This window comes from Bombus bifarius, unplaced genomic scaffold (assembly GCF_011952205.1).
Source record: "Bombus bifarius isolate JDL3187 unplaced genomic scaffold, Bbif_JDL3187 scf7180000009536, whole genome shotgun sequence".
Classification (NCBI taxonomy): Eukaryota; Metazoa; Arthropoda; class Insecta; order Hymenoptera; family Apidae; genus Bombus; species Bombus bifarius.
Window position 1 is genome coordinate 266,614 of NW_022885184.1, and position 26,556 is coordinate 293,169.

The window sequence follows — 26,556 nt, forward strand, 5'->3', positions numbered from 1 at the left end:
ACAACACACCGGATATTCTCTGATAATTAACACGTGACGGACGGGGAAAAACAAAAGAGCGTCGTTAGTAGTCGTACCAACTTTGCATGTAGGAACTAGTGATCATACCAACCTAGTATTTTCCTCAACAAAGTGTCCCATTGAACAATTAAACATTTTTATTAGGACATCAATAAAAAAAAATGAGAACAAATCTTGCATCTAACGATGCAACTGTGTTAAAACACTTTAAACATAAATATGGCTCATCAATACAATCTGGACAAAGGTGGTCACCTTTTTGGTTCGATTCTTAGCAATTTTTCATCCTAACTGTTTAACATTTTTTTTTTTATAGCACTTTCTGCAAAACTTTCGTGCTAAGTTTTGTGTCGCAATCTTTGTCGAATAAGTATATTTGACTACTCTGGTGAGTGGCACCGTGTAAAGCGCATTACGAGTGCCATTCTAAAGTCTAATATCTTGACTTTTGTTTTTCTTGCTTGTTTATAGAGTATCATCGCGTTTGAAATTGATGTATTTAACAATAACTCTAAAGCTAATTTTACATACCATTTGAGGGTTCTTCTATTTGGTGTAGAATATGCTGTCATTTGACCTGATAAATCTATAGCACATTTTCTTCTGTTGTAATCTACCACTACCATTGATTTATCACAAACATGATTTTTGTTTTACTTCTATCATCTCAGCCGAATGTTTCGTCGAAATCATAAAAATAATCATAATACTGTTTACTAATATCTTCTACACGTTTCAACAATATATTCTATATATGGACGTTCTGTTTACGGCGAAATAACGAATACGAATGGTTTGTTAAAATAAACGAAGCCTTGTTATAATATGTCGCTATCAACTACTACCCAGGCGCCACGGTCGTCAGCCGTGACCACCAATAAGGTAAACGGCCCATTGGGGAAGAATGTTGTCTTACATCATCAATTTATTATTATTTTGCCACTATACGCTCTGAATAATAAAAATACTCCCGTGGCGTTTTGAACGAAACACGTGATTTCGGCGTGACAGTCAAAGTATTAACCGAAACTCGATCTCGGTAAAGTCAAGCGTACTTTTAATGAACAGTAGCAAATAGCAAAGTGTATATATGTTTTTAAGATAGACACGTAAGGTACGTTACATCTCTTTGTAAGTTCATCGAGTGTCTTATTTGTGAGGTGGAAATGTATGATTTGATATGTAAGTAAGAAAATTAAAGTTCGGATATCACGAGACAACTGGCAGTTTGCTTATTGAAATTTCTATATCTTTCTTTAGCTTGATCTTTAGGATTTAAATGATAGGTTATATAAATCGCCTGTTCTATATAATATTCTACGTAATTTAGGGATTGTATGTATATATAATGATAAGCTTATTACAGCGAGACGGCCATGTTAAAATTCTATGCTGAAATAAGGAGATTAGTATTGAATACATTTAGTGTAGATGAATTTATTATTCTTTCCGTGATTATTCTTCTTGCCTTGGTGTTGTAGGAACTCCACAAAGGATTGTAGCTGTTGAAATCGTAAAGAATTTGTCGCAGGATTCGTAGAAGATTTTATAGATGGCATTGTTTAACACTAGCTACTTGCAGTATAGACGTTCTGTTTTTTGAAAGTGAACCTACTTGCGTAGTCACTAATATATGACACTTTATAAAGATAATAAACGTCTATTAACTTTCCCAAGTTTCCATCTTCTGAATTTTATTTTGCAGGTAGATTACTTTTGGTGAGAATTAGCGCCTACAACAATTCCTATCTGCTGTAGAAATTGTCTATTACCATACCTTAACTGTCGAAAACAGTCTAAAGGAAGTCGACAAGTATCGTTTGTTTAAGGCTTTATTAGTATCGGGCAAATTTACAAGTCAATTATAAACAGCCACGAGGAAAGTTAAATGTAGCGGATAAATCTACAGTTGAATCATAAGCAACCGGCAGGAAATTGGAGAAGTTATAAATTGGACTGCAGTAAACTATTAAAAATATACATAACATCAGCTAGACTTGTAATCTTACAATTCGACGCACAACGATCAAGATTCAATCCACACAATCTACACAAAGATATATGGTTGTGCGTTCGTTTTACACCGAAAATTTAACGTACTTTGACTGTTGAAAGTAGACATGCATATGTATGTAGGGGCACTCGCTTCGTTCACCTCTACCAAAGGTCTTTCTTGTGAGCGCACCTTTCGTCTATCAGTTCCGATAAATAGAACTTCCGATTCGATTTCTTTTATCCCACCAAACATGCTAAAAAAGGCACGAGTCTGATCAATAATAAGTAACGCGTGCCCTATTTCATGCAACATACCGAACTACAAAACAGATCAAATAATGTTGTTGGAACGGTACGATTGGCATGTACAGAAACAAAGAATCGAACTGGATGGAAAATAACAATAACATACTCGTCGAAGAAAACATATGAGAGATTATAGGCAAGACTAGAAATCTAAAGAAAAAAGGACTAAGAGAAAACATAATCTTTATTGATATTTTATAACAGTAAATCAATCCAATGCGACAAATAAAAAAATATCTGTTTAAAAAAACAGATATGGGCCTGGCAAATTAGTCTTAGCGATGAGTCCTCTAGCAGAGCCAGGACGACACAGTTCGTTTTTCCAACATCCTTCGTTGTTTCACGCTTTACAGCCTTATGTGTATAAATATGTATATGAAAATAAATTAGTGAACTCCATAAACGATGAATATAAACTACGTCACGAAACTAAATCCAACTTTCCTTTCAGTTTATGTAGCCTAACCATGTCGAACTACTGTAAAGTTATTATACCCTCTTGTGTAGTGTGAAATAAACAGCATGATGCTACCTAACGCTCTCTGATCAATGAACGAACCTCTGAACCTATGCACGCATGCCTCTTTCTATAGAACCCGAAATTCCACTTGAAAGATGGATATCGCACGACAAATCAATTTTTCTGGAAAATCCGATAACGCTACGTTAAGCTCAGCATAATAACACCGTAGGAAGGCAAAAGGAGGAAAAATGTTCGAGAAGAGGAGAGGAGACGCGTTTCATCGGTTAGGCTTTCTATTGCCTTAGGAACAATTGAACTGGGGTTAAATATTAATCGGTTTTCAGGTCAATTGTTTCTATAGACATTATTTATTCGAATAGACGAGCTTTCCGAGAAGTTTGATAGTCAGCGTAGTTTCGTCTGTAGAAAAATCGCCACGCAACACGGGTGCCAATAAGCGAACGAATGTGAAATTACAAATGTTGCTGATGTTCATTTGTATCTTTTAGGATAATTAGAAATTTACAAAATTTGTCTTATTCCTAAATATAGAAAATATATATAAAATAGTGAAAGTATAGTGCTTTCTATAATAGTTGACTGGTAAAACGATCCATCGAGATTCTACATTTGTAATTATTCTCTAAAAAATATGAATTTGTATAAAACTTCACAATCTAGTAATAACACTCGTACAATATAGAACTATTGAGATATGTATAATTTTATGTGCTAGACCAGGTTAGACCAGGTTCTATTGTAATATTAGTTCCAAGTGTAAATTTAGTATTCCTATACCATTATTTCGGCTATTAAGATCCAAAATTCTCGACAAGAACATCCAATTTTCTCATGAGGTTTTGTTCGTTCCGCTTCAGCAACATATTGTCGTAACAACATGTGCGATCAAAATGAATCGTTCGAATTACGTTAAACAGTAGTGACATTGATTGGCCTCCTCGTTCGCTTAATTTAACCTCGTCTAATTTAATTTCGCCTAATTTTGAAGGTACTTAAAGGGAACAGTCAATGCGAACAGGCCAATTGGGATTGAATAGGTAAAAGGCAATATTCACCAGGAAATTGAAGAAATAATACAAGAGATATGTGAAAATCTTAGAAAAAGCGTTATTAAAAAGACACATATTTAAAATACGTCTAGAGGTGGCTATTTGGCCAATGTAAGTTATCGATGAAAGACATTTCGCTAAAAAATTTATCGAAGAACAAAACCGTAGCCGTAAACGTAAAACGTCTTTTATGTTACATGCGTATCCGATATTTGGAGAAAATGCATAAATATATTGTTGCATAGCATATTACAATATATAGACATATAATATGATAATTATCTGTTGAAAAACATTTTTTTCTTATCGCCAATACATAAAACTTACAATTAGCGAATTATAATTTTATTAGAGAATTCAATGTTTTTTGATTTAGTTGTTTGCTTTCATATTCGAGCTGTGTATTGTCATCTTTACATACAAAAATATGTATATATTTCTCATACTACTGGTAAAGGAAATTAGCATTATAAAGGATAGGCAGATGATGGAAAGCCAAGCATTCGATCGCTACTGCTAGTCATTCGATGACTATAATCATTGTTGTACTAATTGTGTAATCCGAGTATCTATCGGCCTATAGTATCTATACAATATGCAATCTAAATTATAAGACTCAAAATACAATTAGAGCGGAAAACAACCAGGGCAACTGAATAGAACGGATCATAATGTACACACTAATTGTAGATGTCATTGAATCGATCCGCACTAAAATTGAACAGCAGAATACTCATCGCACAATAATTTACTTGGAACGCTCACCGCCATACGTGTGCTTTATTGCGTTAACATTCAAAACGAATCAATGACATTGTCTGTACGGGATTCGTGCGTAATCTAAGACGAAATTATAATAACATGTACCTGTTCAATACTCTTGTTTCTCAAAAATAATATATAGACCTGAAGCCAGATCGTTTAACTGACCTTTTCAACTAAATCGATTCTTAATTAAACGTGCTCTTAACTAAATCCCATTTTCTTGAAAATGAAGTCTTAAACGGAAAAATTGTATTCCACATTTTTTACTTATTTTCCCATATAGAATTAATCTCTGCTGGTTATTTACTCATCTAGTCGGTAATCAGCCAAATCCAAGTATACTGGAGAAATTTTAAAACTCGGTTTTATCGAAAAATTTTAGAAAAGTTCGCCGTTTATTTCCCTTTTATTTTGTCCATAAGGAATTGCGTCATGCTCGCTTGTACATCGCACGTGATGTTCCGCTATGTATAGCATAATTACGCAGACTAATTACGCAGAATAGAAATGAATTAACGTTATACAAAATAAATATAGGGCATCCTTGTAATTATGACGTATCAGAGGAAAAGGTAATTTCTTATGAAAAGACAAGTCAAAAGTGCAAAGCAAAGTATTCGCGGACAAGGTTTCGCTATCGAGAAGAATAGAATTGGTGACTGGAGCGCTTGAACTTCTTACAATTGTAAAAATTGAATGAAAATTGACAGTTAGGGCATTTTGAATATAACCCATAAATACAAGATACTTTGAAATAAAAAGTGCCCTATTGAGCAATTAAACATTTTTATTAGAACATCAATAAAAAAAAAGAGAACAAATCTTGCATCTAACGGTGCACTGTGTTTGCATCCATATCTTTGAGGGGTAATCTACGAATATTATTATAAACACAGCGTAGAAAATAATCGTAAATGCTGCTTTTTAATTACATAATTGAAATTAGAAGTGTGAACATACCTTACTATTATATATAGAATGAGCAAGTATTGTTTACTAATGTCTTCTACACGTTTCAACAGTATATTCTGGACGTTTTGCTTACGACGAAATAACGAATGCGAATGGTTTGTTGAAATAAACGAGCCTTGTTATAATATGTCGCTACCAACTGTTACCAAGGCGCCACGGTGGTCACCCGTGACGACCAATAAGATAAACGGTTCATTGGGGAAGTATGTTGTCTTACATCATCAATTTATTATTATTTTGCCATTATATGCTTTGAATAATAAAAATACTCCCGTGGCGTCCTGAGCGAAACATGTGATTTCGGCGTAACAGTCAAAGCATTAGACAAGTGAATAGGTGATACAGGGGTGACGATGATAATTTAAACATGTGTATACAACCCTTCGCAGAAGTTTCTACCATCAAACTTATTGTATACTTCGAGATAACAAGATATCGAAATTACATCTGTACGGAACGAAAAAAAAAGAAAGAAAAAAGAAGACAACACTTGGCGACGCAGACTCAATTGAAGCTGCACGGCTATCATGAAGTAAAAACTTCGAGGAAATCTTATTCCGTCGTTGAAAGTATTAATGCATCATATTCGAACAAAAGATACTCGCTTTACATGCAAAATATTGGTTGAAATCATGCTGAAACGTTGCCAAGTTATAATCGTTAATGTCGGAAATTGGATATCGCTTTTTGTCTATAGTTATACCGTGCAGCTTTTTACATGCAGCTTAATTTTCACGGAGACGAAATAAATACGCTCTTGCGAGATAGAATCGTACTAGTAACGTATTTAACTTTGTTCAACTCGTGGCACAAAGTGACAAGTAAAATGTTTAAACGCGTGCGACATATTTTATAGATGAGAAATGCGGGAAAAAGAAAGCAGCCTTAAGCGCTGCACTCACGGTATTCCTGATTAGCCATTATTTTGTGAATAGGTATAAAGCAAACTAATTAAAAATTCACTTTATGAATAGAATATCATACATCTACATAGCACGCCATCGAAAACTGAATGCTACCGAAGACCTGCTCGGCGAAGAGTTTTTATGTATATACAAGGTGAAAGCGATATTGTGCGCTCACAAATTAAAGCTTAAAAAGGTACATCCATTGATGTGGCCGCATCCAGGACTGTACAGGCGATTTAAATTTTGAACTGGAGGAATTATTTATAAGTTTGTAATATATATATATATATATATATATATATATATATATATATATATATATATATATATTCTGCTCATAATTTCTCATTAAACCTAGAGGTATTAAAATCCATGTGGTGTAGTAAACATTCAAAATTGATAAAGTCATGTTGGGTAAAAATGCTGCGTGTAAGTGTTAAAAATCAGAGATACTTTTGAAGCATAGAGGACGTTACACGGCTCTGGAGTGAATTTGAAGTCTTTGTTTCTCCCATAATATCTTTGATTATATGTTTCAGCACTCGAAACATGTAAACTTCATCCCTTCGTTGATTTTACGATCGTGCTATATTGTTTCCACTTACAGTAGGTACCTTTCGTAATTCCTCGCTGCTGTTTGCTTTCACGCATCGGAAGCAGGAACACGACAACGTTGGAAACGTTTAGGATACTGACAAACGTTAACAACGCTTTGGACTAAAACGTAATCCTCGACAAATCTGTCGAGTACGTTATCTTAAAGCGTTCATACTTTTATACACGCAAAATGTTCGAAAGAATCGATTTACATAAAAAAGATATATGGCGTTGTTCGAAAAAGAAAAGAAGAAATAGAAATACATTTTCTCGCGTAACTCATCGTTACGTCTAAGAAGAATCGATATGTATTACGAAAGTGAATATCGTTAATATTTGAATTTCTTTTTGTATCATTTTTTAAGGTTGTTGGCCGCACATGAGAAACAAATATTACTTGACGTTATTCAAATATTTTAATAAATATGATAATATCTTGAAGTAGTCCAAATGACTAAATCTTGTAATTTTTACCAGAACAAAGTAAAATGAAAACGATTTTTACAGAAGCTAAATAGTTGAAAATTTTGAAGGAAATAAGGCTTACGTTAAATTGTAGTTAATATCATTATTGAACAAAAATTTCATAAAACTGTTGCGAGCCATTGTTTACAAGTTTCGAGTATCGAACAATAGAAATCCGTGGAAAGACCGAGCAAATACGATTAGAATGAATTGAATCGCTTAAATCCGAAGATTTTGGTAACTATATGTATACGTCCTAGAAAAGTCCAATTAATTTGCTTGAATGAATAAAGAAAAATTAAAAAATAGAGAGAAAAGTAGTGTGCGGATTTATTACATTTAATTAGAATTTATCGCGTGCAAATTGCACGCATGAGAAAATCGTCGAAGATAATCGTGAAATGAAATTGAAAGTTACGAACGAGTGACAGTCAGAGCGACAATTTCGCATTATACTTTGACTGATTATCAGTTGATTTGTTTAAAAGGTAAAAACTATTCTACCATATTTGTTCATAATTCTATTGTTGTGTATTCAAATTCTCCTATAACCCCGTCTTTCTATCAAGCCAGAGATAGTCAAATAAAATTCCAACAAATTTCCATAAGATAATTATTGTGCGAAATTAATCTACACTTCTACGGTAATACATAAAGACGTAAGATTTTTACTTATTTATTATACTCTATTTAATATAACTCTGTTACAGAAGGAAACTTATGGAACAAAAATGTCAGTCAACTCCGTTGTCTCCGTCACTGAATCGTTGCTGTACCATCATCGGCTCAACAGCGCGATAATGAGGATGCCTGACCACTGTAATAGTGGAGATGATAAGTTACGCTACTGATGCTGCTTGACAACACGACGTCAGTTCTGATGACATTGGACACTATCCACGAGAATTTTTAAACGCTTAAACCCACCTGGACTACCATCACACCAATTAATTATCAAAATTGGTGCGCCAATTATGTTATTACGGAACTTGCATACTCTGAAACTTTGCGATGGGACAAGATCGCAGCTGATAGCTTTCGAAAATAGTATAATTGAGACTAACATTTTCATTATCATTCCGTCGGATATACCTTTCTAATTCATAATATCAAACGGTAAAAATTTTGTTTGCAATGGCAATTAACAAAGCCCAAGGACGATCCTCCGAGTGTGTCGGTGTAGATTTACGCGATAATTGTTTCTCACGTGGATAATCACATTGTCTTATCACATATGGAGGAAAAAGATACAAAATTTACGCCGAAAAAACGTCGAATGTAGCGTATTAGGAAGTAAGCGATATAAGGAAAATTTAATACAAAGTATCGTTAGGTAGCTGTGCTATCGAAATTATAGAAAGAAAAATACGGACGAGGCAACGGCCGACTTAAAGCTGGTATTTCGTAAAAATGTAAGATTTGTAATATTCTTAAAAACAATAAAATGCATATGCAATAATACGCATATTGGTATTCTTATATCCGAACACAATTATTTCAGTCCATAGAAAGGTAATATTTGCACTCTTTGCGTTTGATCGGAGAATAGTAAAACGTGCATCAAAACCCTTTTACACATAAAATATAACGCACGCGGATCCAGTGCTATCTCAGATTCTATATCAATATTTTCTATTTATTTAGTTCCTACTTTCTTCCTCGAATGTGTACGCTGATGAAGTACTTTTAAAAACCTCCATTTGCAAAAGTTAACTTTGACTGATATGTATAATTTCCACAATTATTTTACTTTCGAGTCTGCTTGTTTAAATTACATCTGTGAAAGGAATTCTGTTTTAAAGAATTATTTCAGCGAAACGATCTTTTCACACGATTTAGAGATACGTCGTTTTTTAGAAGATAAATATCAATAAATAGAAAGTTTACGTTTTAATTCGACATTATTTTTCGTTGTTCCACGCATGGCCATTAATATCTTAATATTTTTAATCGTTCCTAGTTTCCAGAACAAGAGTTTCATCTGATTACGGTGTTTTACCGTTATCTAGAATCGGAAAATTAATTGGCTGCCATAAATCGATCGGTTTAGTAAGCAAATTTATTAAATTTTAGTATACAAGTGAATGAAAATTTTTACAATATAAGCACGTGTATGTGTGTACACAAAGGGTAACTTCCAAGTTACATGGCATTATACAAGGTTAAACTTCCCTTGAAACTATAATATATATTAGTTGTAAGTTGATAATTGCGATGACAAAGTGCACACTGTAAATTAATACGAAGTTATAATAAATTAATCATTAAATTATATAATGTTATCAAAATTGTTTCCCTGCTTACAGAAACGTAAGATTCCTGTAACTCGGATATTCTTGTGAACTCTAGGATATTTGTTACTAGAATAGAATAACAGTAAGAAATAACAGTATTTATAATGTGAAGATTATTTTAAATCTTGCATGACGGTATTTACGTTGAAGGTAGTTCAGTAAGATAAGGTAACACATTGCAAACGTTTGATTATAATAATATCTCTTTATTAATATACTTAGTAACTACTCGAAATTATGAACTCGCTTAACTTTCTCAAGACTCTTATGGAATTTCAGGATTTAATTCTGCTCCTCTTATAGTGGCTCTTGTATATGGCTCGCAATACATTTTACATTCTACTATTCTTATTCTTGTTTACCTTCTTCTCTCCGCATTCGTCAGAGATATTTCTAGATGGTCTAGATGATGATGATGACAGTTATCGAAAAACACGTAGTTTCAAACACTCGGTCCACGCACTGCTCATTTACGCCGAGAATTTTATCGTTTTTTTTTTTTTTTTTTTTGAGAGAGAGATTTGTTAAATGACAGAAAGTCTGTTGATATGTATAAACATTTATTATTATGATATATTTCGATACGACATAAATTTGTTGGGTACAAAAGTAAGTCGTATTAGAAGAGTTTTTTTACATGGAAATGTAAATACTCCGACTGTATCTATATCTATTACGGCATATTTATTTTTTAGAATAACAACAAATCTTTAGCCTTATTAAACATATTTTTCTAAAAGAAAACATACAAACTTCTGTATACCGCAAAGCAGGTAGACTTCTTTATCGCCTCTCCTATGGGATTATAAAGAATTCCACATACCCCTATGTGTTACAGAACTAGCAATTTAAACATCGTATAATACAGAGAGATACAAAAACTATACCATAACAATATACGATATACACGATATGTTATATACAACTAAAAATTCCACATAATACAATAATATAATCAAATAATATAGGAGCTGAAGCTTAAATGCTGGAACATATTTTATATCGTTCGATCGACTCTTCGAAACAAGCTGCACTGCAATCTAAACGTGCAAGTCGATCGTCTAAGTGATAGAAAACAAAAAAATTGTTCAATCTCTATTAATAAAAATTGTTTATCGCAAACAAGGATCTCAAAAAGAAAGCCTCGATATTGTTCGAATAAATCGAGGGCAGCGAAATATTATAAAATAATCTATTAAGTTTCGTGGCGATGAGTTTACAAATTTCGAAATATAAAATCATTAAGGACAAGCGGTACAGCTTTTTTTCTTCTAGGTATTTCACACAAATTTAATTTTCCAAAGGACACGATAGCAAGGGGAAGAAACGGAAAGGAGAAGCGTCAGTAGAAGAAGGTGGTTGAGTGGAGAAGCAGGAGGGCAGCTGATGGCTCGACGATATCTCGGACTCTCGAAACTTACCGGATAGACGAACTCCGCGAAAACTTTCTTACCGCTTTCCTGCTCCAGCTCCTTGATAGTTAAAAGTTTGCACCAGCTTGGTGTTGATCTACTTCACCCACGCTCGGATTAATCGTGATTCCGTAGAACGGAGTGACTTAAGGAAGTACCTTCTGCAATGTGAAAACGATAACATAAAGTAAATTGAAATAAAGGATGGTAGACAAAACGAAGTAAGACAGATAATTATCTGCACGCGGTTGCCATACGATACTCGTCTAATAAGGCAACATTCTCAAGCGAAAACTTATGTATGACGTGGTTCGTGAAAAAATATTTAACACGTATTCGTGTCAAAAGTGTGGAAACAGAAGTTTGCGGTTGGAAATATATTTCACGGATTATCTCGGAAATCATTAGTTTCGAAGACACCAACTATACATAAAAATTGCTTGTTTTTAAGCAAGCGGCTTATTTAAATAATCGACGTTTAAAGAAATTCATTTGTTTAAAAAATAAGGTAAAAATCGACACATATCTGTTCATTCTTACTGTAAAATATTGGTGCATTTTATGCACCACTTCCTTATAAGTTTTCCTTATAAGTTTATTAGGAAACAAATTTAACGGACAATAGTTTTATGTATTACCATACTCGAAGGAAATTTTATGAAACAATAAATTTGTTGAGAATTGTGCATCTTAATCGCCGAAATAAACGTATAAGAATACTTAGATTGCACTTGGAATTGATATAAAAATAGTTTCAGATTTATTTAACATGTGATTTACAAGATATTTGTCGATACATATTTGCACGCGTCTCAGCACTCTCTTTGTCTCACCATCTTCTATACCACACTACCAACGGAACAGTTGGATTCTTTTGTTTTACGAGACGCTGTGCACGCACATACTCCTACACACTCATGCTCATATATGTGTGTCACTACTACGCGGCTAATCTAGTGTAGCACACAAAATTACACATATCTCAATAAAATTTATTACATAATTTAATTGTTTCTATCAGATTATACAGAGGAGAATGAAAACAACACATTTCTGTACTAATTCGTTTCTTTAATATTTTATTGTGTGTATTATATATCTGTTGTTGCAACTGTTTATTATGATATTACTTAGTTTGTACAATTACTTGTTCATTGGGTATACGAAAATAAATCAAACAGGAGAATATTAATATAGACAGTAACTTTATGTATAGAGAGTAAATCTTTTCTCATTGATTTTCATTAATAATTGAACGACGAAGAATATTTTTCAATATGTCGCACGAGAATTATTGTTACCGGCTACGTTTTTCGTATTTATAAGCGTTTATTTATTCGGCAAAAATTGTTGGTGAATAAAATGTCATTCACAATAGCCGTAACAATCGCTCGGTGAGCGATTCACTACAAAAAGCTACTGCAATTGCTGGTAAATCAGAAAATACGATCGAAACAATTCGGCAGATATTCTAACCGAAATTCACTTAAACGCGCAACGTTAAAATGATAAACAAATGGACGACGACTGAAAGAGCCGGAAAATAAGTGAAAATAGCGCAGAGCAGAGAAATGAAAGGAAAAAGAAAACAAACGAAAGCAACCTTAGGGTATGCTTAAATCTGTACTAGGTCTTGAGAGTTTAGCACGGTTTCTGCGAAGCTCTCGCAGAGAAAAATAAATTTTGGACCAGTCGACGGGCGTAAAAAGGATTGAAGAGAAAAGGATAAAACGAATATACAGAAAAGGAGATAGAATAGTAAAGGACAAGAAAAGAAAGAAAAAGGCACGCGAGCTTACTGCATACAGACGAAATTACATTAGCCAATGTACTTTTCTTGGTGGTCCTTCTAGCTTCTTTCTACTTTGACTAAAAAAGGAGCAATTCACTTGAACATACACACTTAGGATCACATATATAAGCATACGCTGATGCCAGGGAATCCAATTAGTTGTATTTCCGCTCGAAAGAGACTCAAGGGGCCTATGCAAATAAATTTACCTCTGGTACTCCGTCTCGTCATTCCCCGCCCGCTTCTCCTTCCCATCAGCTTGTTTCTCTGTCTCGTCGTCTATTTTTGCATAATCTTTATGTTCTTCTTCTAAAATGTATCTTGTGTGTATCTTCAAAAATAGCAAGGTTCTATTTCTATAATACTTCGCTTTGATCACACTATGCATACTATTGTCCTGTGGTTCGATGTACGAACTTTCCCATTGTAATATATGTATTAGGTCGTCCGAAAAGTTTCTTTCGTTTTATAAGGAAATAATTGATGCACAACATTTTTCGTTTTATATTATTTTATCAAATTGCGTATGTTCCATTTTGTTCTATCAAGATAAAGATCACAACGTTCGACAGATTAGATTTCATGTTTGTATAAAGATGCATCGTTGTAAAAGACGTGTCTGTAAAAGAAAGACACTTCTCGGATATCCATAAAAGTAAAAATAAAAAGTTATAGAAAAAACCATGAAATGCGACAAATATGTGCGTCGGTACTCTTTCTCCTACAATTAGTTTGATACAGCATAAGACGAGATACATAGCGTCATGATATTGGATTCTCGCGAACAATCCTATTGCATTTGCATTTGCGAGAAAGACCGATATCACGGCATCACATCGAGAAAGTTTGAAATCTAAGGTACGCGATATTCATGACGCGTGTTGCTAGAAGTTATACATGTGTTTAGTGCTTCTGTGCGTGATTCTAGGAAGTTTACAATGCGGATGTATCCGTGAAATGAAATATCTGAATTACAAAAAGAAAAATTACACGCGAGGAAACGAGAAAAAATCGCCATGGAATTCGGTTTTCGATAGATTCAATAGCGCATCGATATCAACTTTGCTTGACGCTATCTATCAACTTGACGCTTCGAAATGCGAAATACGTAATTACATGTAGATTTACGTTTCGTTGTACGTTTTATTGCAACTTCTTAACGAAACGTTTATGGTCTTCTCGCGGTATTAATTTTTACTCTTATTTTCATCAATAAAATACACTGGCAAAATTTGCCAACAAAACAACATGATTAAATCCACGCTAGCACGTTTAACGACGACAACGTTCCAATAAAATAGTCGATATTTCGTTTTTCCGTTATGTAGACGTATTTAGCAAACTGGCTTTTTTTTCAACTGAACAAAGTAGGTGATGCTAGTTGCCCGGTGGACCATCTGCAGGAGTGAAAAGAAGCTAATCGTTAAAGTGGCGAAACAATCGTCAATTACACACAGATGCGGCGGTTGGATCAGTACAGTTCGCGAAGATATATTCTACGTTTACACGCATTTACACAGGACCATTGTTGCAAATTATTTAAGCCGCCTATAGTGGTCATTTATAGAGAGTGGTCGCCTTCGATCCCTTTTTTAACATTGACTTTCTCTCTCTCTCTCTCTCTCTCTCTCTCTCTCTCTCTCTGTTGGTTCACGCACTTGGCCAGCAAAGCTACGAGACTTGAACTATGGCTGCATGACAGCTTTTATAATGAAACAGGAAAAGTTAACAATTTTTCACGAAAGTTATTAAAACGTTTCCAAGTTATTAAAACAAACAACTAGTTTATTTGAAAGCGATGACATTTTAACACCCATTCCACATGGTGACTTTTATATATCGTTTCGTTTGCATTATTGATACACTTTAAAGTTGTAACATTTTCGATTATGAAAAAGATTCTTGAAAATCCTGCTGAACTGTTTAACTGTTTAACTGTTATTTTCTATTCTTCTAATTTCTCCAATCACCTTTTGTTTCTTCTCGAAGTAAAAGTTAAAATTAAAGATACAACATTCTCGAAATCCGTATTTGATATTTAGCAAATTCCACCAATAGATTTATATTGTACGAACTTTCGAGGAGTTTTTAACGATTATACGATCGTCATAAACAGATACTATAACCATAATACAAGCGTTGAGTATATTCTTGAGGATTGCTTAGAAGAAAATAAATAAATGGTGTATTATTTTATCTATCAATATGTTTCACTAGTGACGTCAATCTTTTTTGTTATTCCGTGCACATAATTATTGTTCACACGCTGCAACTATATATTTAATTTTGACAGATCAACGGATAAGCTGTTAGGTTACGACGATATTTTTATTCAAAATGATAAGTGTGTGCCGTTAAAAGCAATTTATTCTATGTATAAATTCAATGAACGGTATCTGCAAATCGAAAATCACGCATCACTTTCGCCCCATCGACTTTTTATAGAATCAAAATTTATTTCAAATGTACCATGTATGAATAAACGTTAGATATCGCTGAATTCTGCTATATACGAAAAAAAATATAAAAAATCTAGTTTATCTATAACGGAACAAACAAGCTACACACATTTATTTGTTAAATGAATTTACGTGTCAATATGTTTTTCTAAAGTATCGTTGCTTTTGATATGCATTTGTGATAATTTTTCTAGAAAATTGTTAGAACTATATAAAAAAACAGGCATGCTGAATCGAGAATTATAATAATAAAACTGAAGTGTGCAAACGGTTTGTAGGTTTTTATGGTAATTCGTATTTCTGGGAACATTATTAAAAAAAGTAGAATCTCGGTAGAGACTTGTTATGCACTGCATTCTACGCAATTCTGCACTTTCGAATTTCCTATACTAAAATCCGCAGTCTAATTATAAAATATAATATGTCACTAGATACATTGATACACGAAATTTGCTTTGTTCAAATATTTTTTGTCCTGTATAATTCGAGTTCTGTAATTATTTTCTCTGTTAACTATTTATTCTCTAGTTACGACTATATTGCGTCACTAATTGTATTTGCATGCTTAAGCAATGGTTTAAAAATAATTAAATGATTAAGTTCAATCTACACGTTGGCGTGATGGTCGAACGAATTGGAAAGTTGATGATGTTATGAATTTAGAATGATGGAAAACCGAAATCAAAGTGTTCGGAGAATGAGTCAGTCATAAATAGTTTAGTTGTGCGTGTTAGTATGCGGCTACACTCGTACATGTACATGTTACATTATATTAATTCGACTGAAATCAAACGTTTCCTTTTCCATATACATATATTCCTAAAGTATTAATTCGCTATTTAGGCACATGTAGGTAAAAATCTAATTCCGTAGATAATTATGGCATTAAAAGCACCATCAACAAAAATCGTATGAAATTTAATAAATATATCTACGTGGACCTAACTAATTAATATATTAATACTGCAATAAATACAATGGAGTGCAAATACTTTTTGTAGCCACTATATCTATTTTGAAAGTGATTTATCCTCTGTGATTCTGTTATTCTTGTCAGTATTTCGTTCAAAAAGAAGTAAGAGGTCTAAATAACTAGTAAGAAAGTCTACTCAGCAGATAAATGTTAGTTTTACTTTAGCCCTTCTATAACCGAACTTTAATTTGATTTGTTCCAACCATAAGACTGAATAGGTATGTACACTCGAATTTTCAGACCACCTATTTATCCTTTCATTGAAATATCTCTTTATCCGGCAGTCAATATTTAAAGCGCTTAATTGATTTTGTCATTTCAGATCTTCACCAATTAGAGTCTTTATGCTAATTGTTATAACGCCCTCGTCTCTCGTGATTCATACAGTCATTTGCAAAAGTATACGCACGCCTGCTATAGAACATTTTTCTGCATATTATCCGTGTTATAATATACATTTTCGTCACAAAATAACGATCATCTAGGAACCAAATAACTTTTTTTCTTTTTTACTCGTCTTGTACGACTCATCCTGTACGGGTGTACTAAATATCTTCTAACTTTCATATAGATTTTCAGAATCTTTTAAGATTTTATCAACACAACCGTGATAGTTAGGTGTCGTTACAGTACCAATGAAATTCCAAAATGTTTCGTATAACGCACGTAATATGTTCATAAAAGACGCTAATAAGTGTACGAATAGTTTCGAGAGCCTATATATACCTCCGATCATGCGCCTCATCGATTTTCATTAAAATCCTCGCGAAGCACGCTTTATCTATTCTTACGTGCAAACATTCCTCTCGCACGCTCATCTGGCTATCAGCATCGTGTACGTGTACGATACAACGTACATATATTTATACGCATACGTACACGCACTTTGTCATTAAACAGGAAAGAAATTTAATAATGCGACAATTTTAATTAGTGGTTATTGCGGATTTAATTCGAGATTCGCTAATTGGGATCAAATTGCTTCATTCGCTTGTGCAGAAGTGCGAACACGTGGAAACGTTCTATGCATAACACGTTATAACGTACCGATATCTGGCCATCGTGGCTACCACCTTGGTTTTGCCATGCACAATTAATAACAACCGAATTCGCCAGCCCGTTATTAATGTCGTTTGGTATTCTAATTGTAGTCGAAGTTATCGATTTCCGGATTAATACTAATTACGTATCATGGTATTCAAAAGCGCGGTGTTCTCGTCTATTAAATGGCAAAACAAATGATCGTTGAGAAAAATCTCGTCTATAGAAATGAAGCACATTAAAATATAAAGCATACGTGCGCCTCGCCAAAACGAATGAAATGGTTTCGATAAAATGATTGTGACCGCCAAGTGTAGTATGAATATAGCAAATACAAGAAATATCAATTATATGCAACATTTCTCTACCAAAATTCCACAATTTTTCATCAAAATTTCCCATTCCTCTTTTCGCATTATTCTGAATGAACGAAGCTATCCTCGATGAACGCGTTAAATCGAATTTGTATGAAACACGCGCTACATACCACGTGTAAAATTTCAGTGTCTTTGATTTGAAAAAGTATAACAGAGTATACCAGCGCCATTCTTCAACTATTGCGACGTGAAAAATCCTTCGTTTTTTATTAGCTTGCGTAGATATAATTTTCCAGACGTACAGACTGTTGAACATTTTAAGGTGTTACATTGTGAACTAAAATGTAACAATAGTGGAAAACAAGAAAATTGTCTTTAATATTTCATCGTTGAGTATTCGCAATCCTTCTCTAATCCTATCCTACAAACCTATCCATTCTGCAATATTTATCGCTGCAATACAACCCTGCCATTATAAAAAAAGTGAATAAGAATTATTTTGGTGCTTTATAACGAAAATACTGACGTATTTGAAAGAATACATAACTCGTGATTCATCGTCAAGAAAACTACGCTTTTAAACAACGAGTAAACTACTCATTATTTTTCACGTCAAGTTTTTCTTTAACGACAAACAACTATCGTATAGTAAGTATAGTAATAACGTATAGTAAGAAATAGTTTCGATGTGCAAGCAGCCTCGAGATCATCGTCCCCATATCCTTTTTTTCTATGGAAGGATGTAAGGCCCGTACTATTTCTATTTCTGACGGGTGGGTTCTCTAAATTTAAATTGTCGAATACTGGCAACAATGATCGCTTTCAGGATATCTGGTCTAAAATAAATATCGACAATCTGCAGGTGATATTATTTAAATGTTCCACGCGATACACATATGTGTACGTATATTTGTCAACAGTTCTAATATTTCTTATCGTGCTCGCTGATATTTTCCGTAGTTTTAATTTTACTTAGGTACAGACACATCGCTAGACTTTTTATAATATGTTTATGAAAATTCGATTCACTTCAATGTTTTTTTTTATCTTTCCAAGTAAGCGCATACTCTCGAAAGATTTGAACATTTCCAATATCGTTGATTGCTCGATGCATGTTGTATAGTGTCAGTTGTATAATGATAAGTAGAAGTAACGTTGACTGGAAGAAGAAGAAGAAAAATAGAAGACAGAGCCTAAAATTAATTATTTAGTTGATTTAATCTAAGATTAGGATGAGCAATAAATAATTATAACTTGAAATATAAGGGCATTAAAAAGAAAGATCAAATAACGAAAGCTGTATACGTATGTCAGAATAAAGTAGTAAATGCGAAAAATCAGGAAAAACGATGGTCTTTGTTTTCACAAGGCGATCATTCGAATAAATTCACAGATCATCGAAAGAATCTGCAAAATTCCTAAACAACGAAACATTTGACGAAAATAAATTGAATCGATACGAACGAACATGAGTTACGACATTTCTAAATATTAAAGCAAAAGGTTCTATACTCTCTTGCTAATTGGCCATGGATTCGCAAAGATTTTGGCTTATTATCAAGGGACGCTTTGTATTAACTCTGTCTCGATGAGATATGAATGGAGAGATAAAGCGCGACAGTGATACCGATATTCGGCCCAAGATTTCACTTTATACTTCATAAATGCGCAAGTATACCTGAGTAATATAACGTGCAGTAACTACATATTTTTCAGTGACTCGTATATACGAGGTGTTTTGATTTTTCCTCGTCAAACGTAATTGACATACTGTATGAGATAAGATCTGAAAAAATGTGATAAAAAATATAGGTTGAAAGAATTTGTTAAAAAATTTTTGCAAATATACGAAATGACACACGTGTTTTTATTTAACATAATGCTTGACCGCGGATTAACCTTAACGATGGAGGTTATTAACATTCTTCTCGGCGAGATTCTTTGGTCACTAAATATCACGTAACCGAATTTTTATTCGTGAATGGAATTTTAAACTTTCCTCGGCTTATCGGCCAAGGACTAATACGCTTTAGGTATTATATTATACGAGAGATTCATGATGCATTCATTAAAAGTTAAGGAAAACCAGCAAAAAAATTCATGATGTGATAAATTCATAGATATCAATATTCATAAAACCAAGAAGTGCTTTAAAATGGAACTAATAACATGGCCAATTTGCTTCTATGTTTTATTGAATGCAAAACTACATCGGTGTTATTTCCTATTTTTGTTGTGATTTTTTAACGAAGTATTTATTAATTTATGTGTATATGACATTTTTGTCTTCCTTTTATTCATGAGACCTACTGTTACAGATAAAACCAGGATTACCCTGTATAGTATACATTTATTGCCTTACTTTGCAATTATGTGGACAAAGCGATCTGTCAATGACATTAATCCTCTCCACTGGGAAATTACACGGGATAGAGTTTGATATTCTTTTATGGATTTTTATGAGTAGGCAAGTTTAATGTTTAATCTACAATTTCTTTTTTTTTTATGAAGTGCAGGTCAGCTGCCAGACATGCGCCGTTGGGTTTGAAGAACATCGTATTTAAATCATATATGTGGATTGAGCTACATTCGTTTCTGTAGACCTCGGGGATATTTTGTTTAAACCTTAAGTTTAAACATTAGAAGTAAATATATATATATAACTATGCAATGTATATATTTATATTTATATAATTATATATATAATTATATATATATAATATATATATTATATATATATATTATATACATATTAGCTACATAAATATATATATACATATATATATAACATATATATATATACATATATATTAATACATATATATATATATAATACTGCCGAACACTGTACAATTTATGTAGCTTACGATTCATTAGTATTGATAAATACTTAAATGCAATAAGATAATTACAGACAAATAAATTAGTCATTTACATGTCAGTGTAAATGTATAATTAATGGGAGAAAATGAAATCAGTTGCAACAGACAGGTAATTTTCTATGGATAAGGTGGCACGATTCACAGTATTTCTCTATGCATATATGCAGTATTGGTAACATGAAACACTACTGAGGTTTGTGAGTATAAATCAAACTATGCGTTCCTATGAGGAATGTGCATTTGCGTTTCATGACACGCAAGCATGTAATACATGTATATCGTAGGAAAATTATGACTATATGATTATATGTAGATGTACATGGAGGAGACTCAACTTATACGTTGTTATCTGAATATCATGTGTTTCACACATCGTGAACTAAAGATCGTGCGATAAATTTAAAAATTCGTTAATTGTAAAAATAGAAGCTAGTAAAATATATACTTATATATTTTATATATATTTATATATATTTATAATAATATATATGTCGGAGATGAAAGGAAAACCGGAGCCTTCCCTTTGCAATTTTGAGGAAGCCTTCTAATGCTTTAGCTTAGATTTTATCATAACTGTAATTAAGCAATTGTCATTTGTAATTGTTTGATATTTGTGAAAGCGAAAGTGGGTTCGAGGTGACAACTGGTCGCCGAACGTAGCCACGGTCACGGGATAAACGTTTTGCCTGACGAAGGTGTGGATCGGTTGTATTGTTCTCCCTAGAAATCACATAGAATTGTATTTTAGAGATGTTGATATAATGGGACACACGTTGTATTAGGAATCAATCTCCAGACAGAAACTGCCTAATAACGGCGTTTGGATCTTTCTCGATGTTTCCAAAGAGTATACAACAAACTTTTGACAGAAATTGCCTAGCAACAACGATTGGAACCTTCTCGATATCTCCAGCGAGCATATAACAAACAAATGTAGTCGTATAGCGAAAAAGATTTTCATCAGATATTCATTCGTGTGATCGCCTTGGAAAGTGATACATCGAGCAATTTACCGAGTGTCTCAGCAATCGTATTTTTGTGTTTAAAATTATTCTACGCATAGTAAAGAGTTATCCCGTTGACCGTGGATTCGTTTGAACCCCAGAACATTGGTAATAGCGTAAATTAAATTCATTATTCGTAAAACCTATCAATCGTTAATCTCATTATTCGTTAAATTCATTATTCGTAAGACATATTATTCGTTCCTCTTATTGTTCGTTAAACTTATTATTCTTTAATTTAATTATTAATTAAACTTACCGTTTGTTAATCTTATCATTTATTAAACTCATTATTCATAATATTTTGTAAAATCTTGTTTATTCGCGTAAATATATTCTCTGCTTTGTAAAACAATGGCTAATTCAAACGAAGGATCATTACGCGCCTTAAATCCTAATGATAACCCGACATATATATTTGAACGTATGATATATGAAACATGTATTCATGTATATACAACTATTTTCACTCATAATGATAACATACTCGCGGGCTAATTTCTTACACATACATGCGTATTATGCGCGAATATAATCTAATGAAATGTTAACAATAGAATTACCGCACCAACCAAATTGACTGGTTTTACAATTTTATTTTAAAATTTCTACTTCATGTTATATTTTTTCCCGTAATGATGTAATGACTTTTGCAACGATGAGTAAAAGAACAATATAATGAATTTTATTTTGTTTTTTATGTATTCAAACTCAAAATAATTTTGTGTCAAGGCTACTTATACCAATACCAATCAAAATAACTGGCACTTGTCAAAGTGTGAAAGCAATCTGTTTATCGAACTCCAATTAACCAGTTTCGTCGTTTTGTACAACTTCCCACGCGTTTTTAAAATTTTTACTGTGGCGGATGAAAAGAAAGTTATACGTTTCGTCCCGGGACTACCGGTGGACTCGTCAGTAAGGCTATGCCCGGTAGTCCCTGCCTTAGACGTAGAGGGAGTCTCGCTCGTATATTCGACCGCTAGCGAGATAGACAGGCTCGTTGTCGTCGTAGCCCTCTAGTGTTGACGGTTGGTACCAGCGGATCGCCCGGGAGGTGTTGCGCCGCGTTGATGCCTCGACCTGTCGGTGTTCTATTGATACCGATCCGCCACATTACATTCAATATGATATCAATTATTAGGAAAATTCCGGATCGATCGCTAGATCGCTAGATGCTAACACTAGAAATACCACGCCAGTCAAAATGACTAGTTCTACAATTTTATAAATATGTCAACCTTCGTTTAGGGATCATGGTCCCAGATGGATTAATAATACCAAAAGTGTACTACATAACATGGAATTCCTTCTGTAAGAAAGTAATAAATCAATAAATATAAAAATATTCTATTATTACGTATTTTTTAAAGACATTTTGGCTGGTTTTGGTAGAAATAGCTTCGTGTTAACTATCGGTAGTTCTAGTTGTAATTTCGACCAATCGCGGGGAGACGTAATCGCAGGGAGAGACGTCAACGGGGGTCGTAAATCCCCGTTACGATTATAACAATCGACACCACGAATTGATCGATCCCCTGATTTCCGTTGAGATAATAAGGGGTGATTGAGTTTGTATAACCCTGGGATTCACAGAGTTATAAATTATATATGTCCAACACTTAGACTACACTGATGCCGAAAAAAATAGCTAACAACTTGTCGCACGAGAACCGACAAAGATTTGCGGGAAGTATGCGAATCTCGCGCTATGTGTAGACTGCCGCGTTAGGCGTTAGTTTTTAGACTGACTGTCGCTCCCTTTTTCATACGGAAGAAAAGTTCGGTGTGGGTGTGCCCCTGTGCCTAAAGAACGCGGATTCGTTGTTCCCAATTTCGTTAGGAAAAGTGAGGGTAACGAACCGAGGTGTCGATTGGTCATGACCTGCATTACTGCTCGAAGGGATGAGTAGGGAGTCTCCTACCATCGTGGTGGATAGATGACTGTGTGCGTGAGAAAAATCTAGCTTGTTTTATTACAGCGCTATTCAGATTTTCCTCATGGGTGCATACCCGCTTTCTCCGTGTTTTAAGTGCGACTAATAAACCCAAGGACCTCTCTAAAAAACCAGATGTGCGTCGAACATACTTTTAGGCTTAAGACATTCTTCAGGACAAACGGATTGACGACACATGGCGAAACAATACAGGAAAGTGAAAGTTATGGTGGGCCCTTAGGTTTATTGAGGGTCGAAGTGACGTTACGCAGGTCGGTTGTTGTCCGGTCGCGCGGGCTGGCGTCCAGATGTTTTAGGCGGCGTAACATCCTCCCCCCGTTGAGAGGGCACCGATCAAATTCTGGCTGTGGAGTCAGGTGTGTCGTTGGTGACCTCCTTCGTTCCGTGTGGACGTTCGGCCTCGTCTGGATCTGGGTGGATGGGTAAGGGGACCAGTCTTTTGACACCGCGGTCCAGGATGCTTGTTGCCGTCTGCACGGTAGCGGTCCGGATGATGCCGTCGGCTCCTGGATGGACCTTGATTACGCGGCCCAAAGGCCACTGCATAGAGGGCACGTTATCCTCCCTGAGGATTACTACGGTGCCTTCACGAATGTTGTGTTTGCCCTTGTCCCATCTGTTGCGGCGGGTTAGCTCATTTAGGTATTCTCGATACCATCTGCTCCAGAAGTGCTGCTTAATCTGGTGAATGCGCTGCCAACTGGATAGCCGGCCTGATGGAACTGTCCTGAAATCACGCTCCCGTAGACTGGTTAGTGTGTCACCGATCAGGAAATGTCCGGGAGTGAGGACAGGAGGATCTTTCGGATCGGATGAGATGGGAGTCAATGGGCGTGAATTGAGAATGGCCTCAATTTCTATCACGAGGGTGTTGAGGTGCTCAAAGGTCAGGAGCTCCGTGCCGACCACGCGGATGAGATGGCGTTTGAACGCTTTGACCGCGGCTTCCCATAGGCCGCCAAAATGTGGTGAATTCGGAGGGTTAAAACGCCATTGTATTTGTCGGTCGGCGAGAAAATTCTGTACCCTATCCTGGTGGTCGTCGGACTGCAATAGGGTCCGGAGTTCTTGCAGCTCCCGGTTAGCCCCAACGAAATTGGTGCCGTTGTCGGTGAGGATCGTTGCGCAGTATCCTCGCCGCGAGATGAAACGGCGCAGCGCGGCCAAGAAGGCGTCGGTGGTTAGGTCGCTGACTAACTCTATGTGGACCGCCTTTGTCGCCAGACAGACGAATATGGCGGCGTACGTCTTGATTTTACGTCGGTTGCGGTCCCTCCTCTCCTTGATGTAGAATGGGCCGCAGTAGTCGATTCCGACGTTCGTGAACGGCCGCGATTCGGTAATACGCGCCTCTGGCAAATCACCCATCAAGTATTCCACTGGTGGAGGGTTGGCTCTGCAGCAGCGGACGCACCTTCTGAGAGTGCGCCATACCTGGCTACGGCCGTCGATTGGCCAATAGCGCAGTCTCACCGCGTATAGTGTAGCTTGTGTCCCCGTGTGATGATTGTTCCGGTGCTCTTGCTCTATAATTAGCTCTGTCACCGGGGACTTTGGTAGGATGATCGGGTGTTTTTGGCTGAAGGGTATGGCGGAGTTGGCTAGTCGTCCTCCTACCCGGAGTAGCCCATCTTCGTCGAGGAAGGGGTTTAATGGCTGTAGTTTCCCTCCAACGTCCTCGCTTCGATTTTTCTGGAGGATCCGAATTTCAGGCGCGAAATGACTGGATTGGACGATTTTTATGAGTCGGTTGTGCGCTGCAGTCAGTTCGTCTGTGGTGAGATGGGCAGATCGGTGTTGCTTATGTCTCCATCTAAGACACCGGGCGACGATTCTTATTAGTCTTGGCCAAGACGAATAACGATGGAGGAGTGTGTTATCGTTAATAGTCGTCTTCAGACAGATCGTCTTCTTCTGCTCCGGGAGGTCGACTACCGGTGTCGGATTCCAGACCGGCCAATAGTCTTCGCCTTGCAGGAGCCACCTTGGCCCGTTTTTCCAAATGGACGGACGTAGGAATTCCTTGGGCGTCTGGCCTCGGGAAATGAGATCCGCTGGATTATCGTCGGTAGGCACATGACGCCAGTCGGAGATATTGGTCTTGGTTTGTATCTCAGCGACTCGATTCGCCACAAATGTCTTCAAGGTGTGCGGCGAAGACCTGATCCAATGGAGCACGATGGTGGAGTCAGTCCAGTATACTATCCTCGAGATCTTGGTCGTCAGGGCCTGTCGTATTGACGAAATCAAGGATGTCAGAAGAAGTGCCCCGCTTAATTCGAGACGTGGTATGGAGAGCGATTTGAGCGGCGCTACCTTCGACCGCGCCGTGAGGAGTCGATTCCAAATATTGTTCTTTCGGTCCGTCGTCCGCACGTAGACGCACGCCCCATATGCCCTTTCGCTAGCGTCACAGAATCCGTGTAGCTCAATTTTCGTTGCGGATTCTATGATGGTCTTCCGAGGGAACCTTGCCGCATTTAACAACGGCAATTGGGTGTGGTATTTGATCCATTCGGTGTGTACGTCTGTCGGAAGGGATTCGTCCCAATCTACCTTCAATGTCCAGACCTTTTGCATAATCATTTTTGCTCGAACGATTACCGGCGAGAGCAATCCTAATGGATCATAGATTTGTGCGATGACGGAGCTGATTGCTCGTTTTGTGACTCGGGAGGTGTCACTGTTCGTCTTGACTGAATATAGTATGGCATCGTCGGCTGAATTCCAAAAGACGCCGAGTGTTTTTAACGTAGATGACTCACCGAGATGCAATTTCTGGTTGGTGTCTTCCTCAGGTAGCCCTCGTAGCAGATCCCGATCGTTTGATGCCCATTTGCGGATATTTAGACCGGCTAGCTT

General features: G+C 35.7%; 1 protein-coding gene and 1 long non-coding RNA gene across 2 annotated transcripts; both read right to left on the reverse strand.

Annotated features, from left to right (window-relative positions):
• Window positions 1-212: 212 nt before the first annotated feature.
• LOC117215349 lies at window positions 213-20,707 on the reverse strand. Its single transcript, XR_004489072.1, has 3 exons — window positions 20,695-20,707; window positions 18,445-18,446; window positions 213-291 (listed from the first exon to the last, which is right to left on the reverse strand). It is a non-coding gene; the product is annotated as an uncharacterized LOC117215349 (long non-coding RNA).
• Window positions 20,708-23,998: 3,291 nt separating this feature from the next.
• Window positions 23,999-25,571, reverse strand: LOC117215346. Its single transcript, XM_033461710.1, has one exon. The coding sequence runs from the start codon at window positions 25,060-25,062 to the stop codon at window positions 24,028-24,030; it is 1,035 nt and encodes a 344-aa protein (XP_033317601.1). The 5' UTR covers window positions 25,063-25,571; the 3' UTR covers window positions 23,999-24,027.
• Window positions 25,572-26,556: the final 985 nt, after the last annotated feature.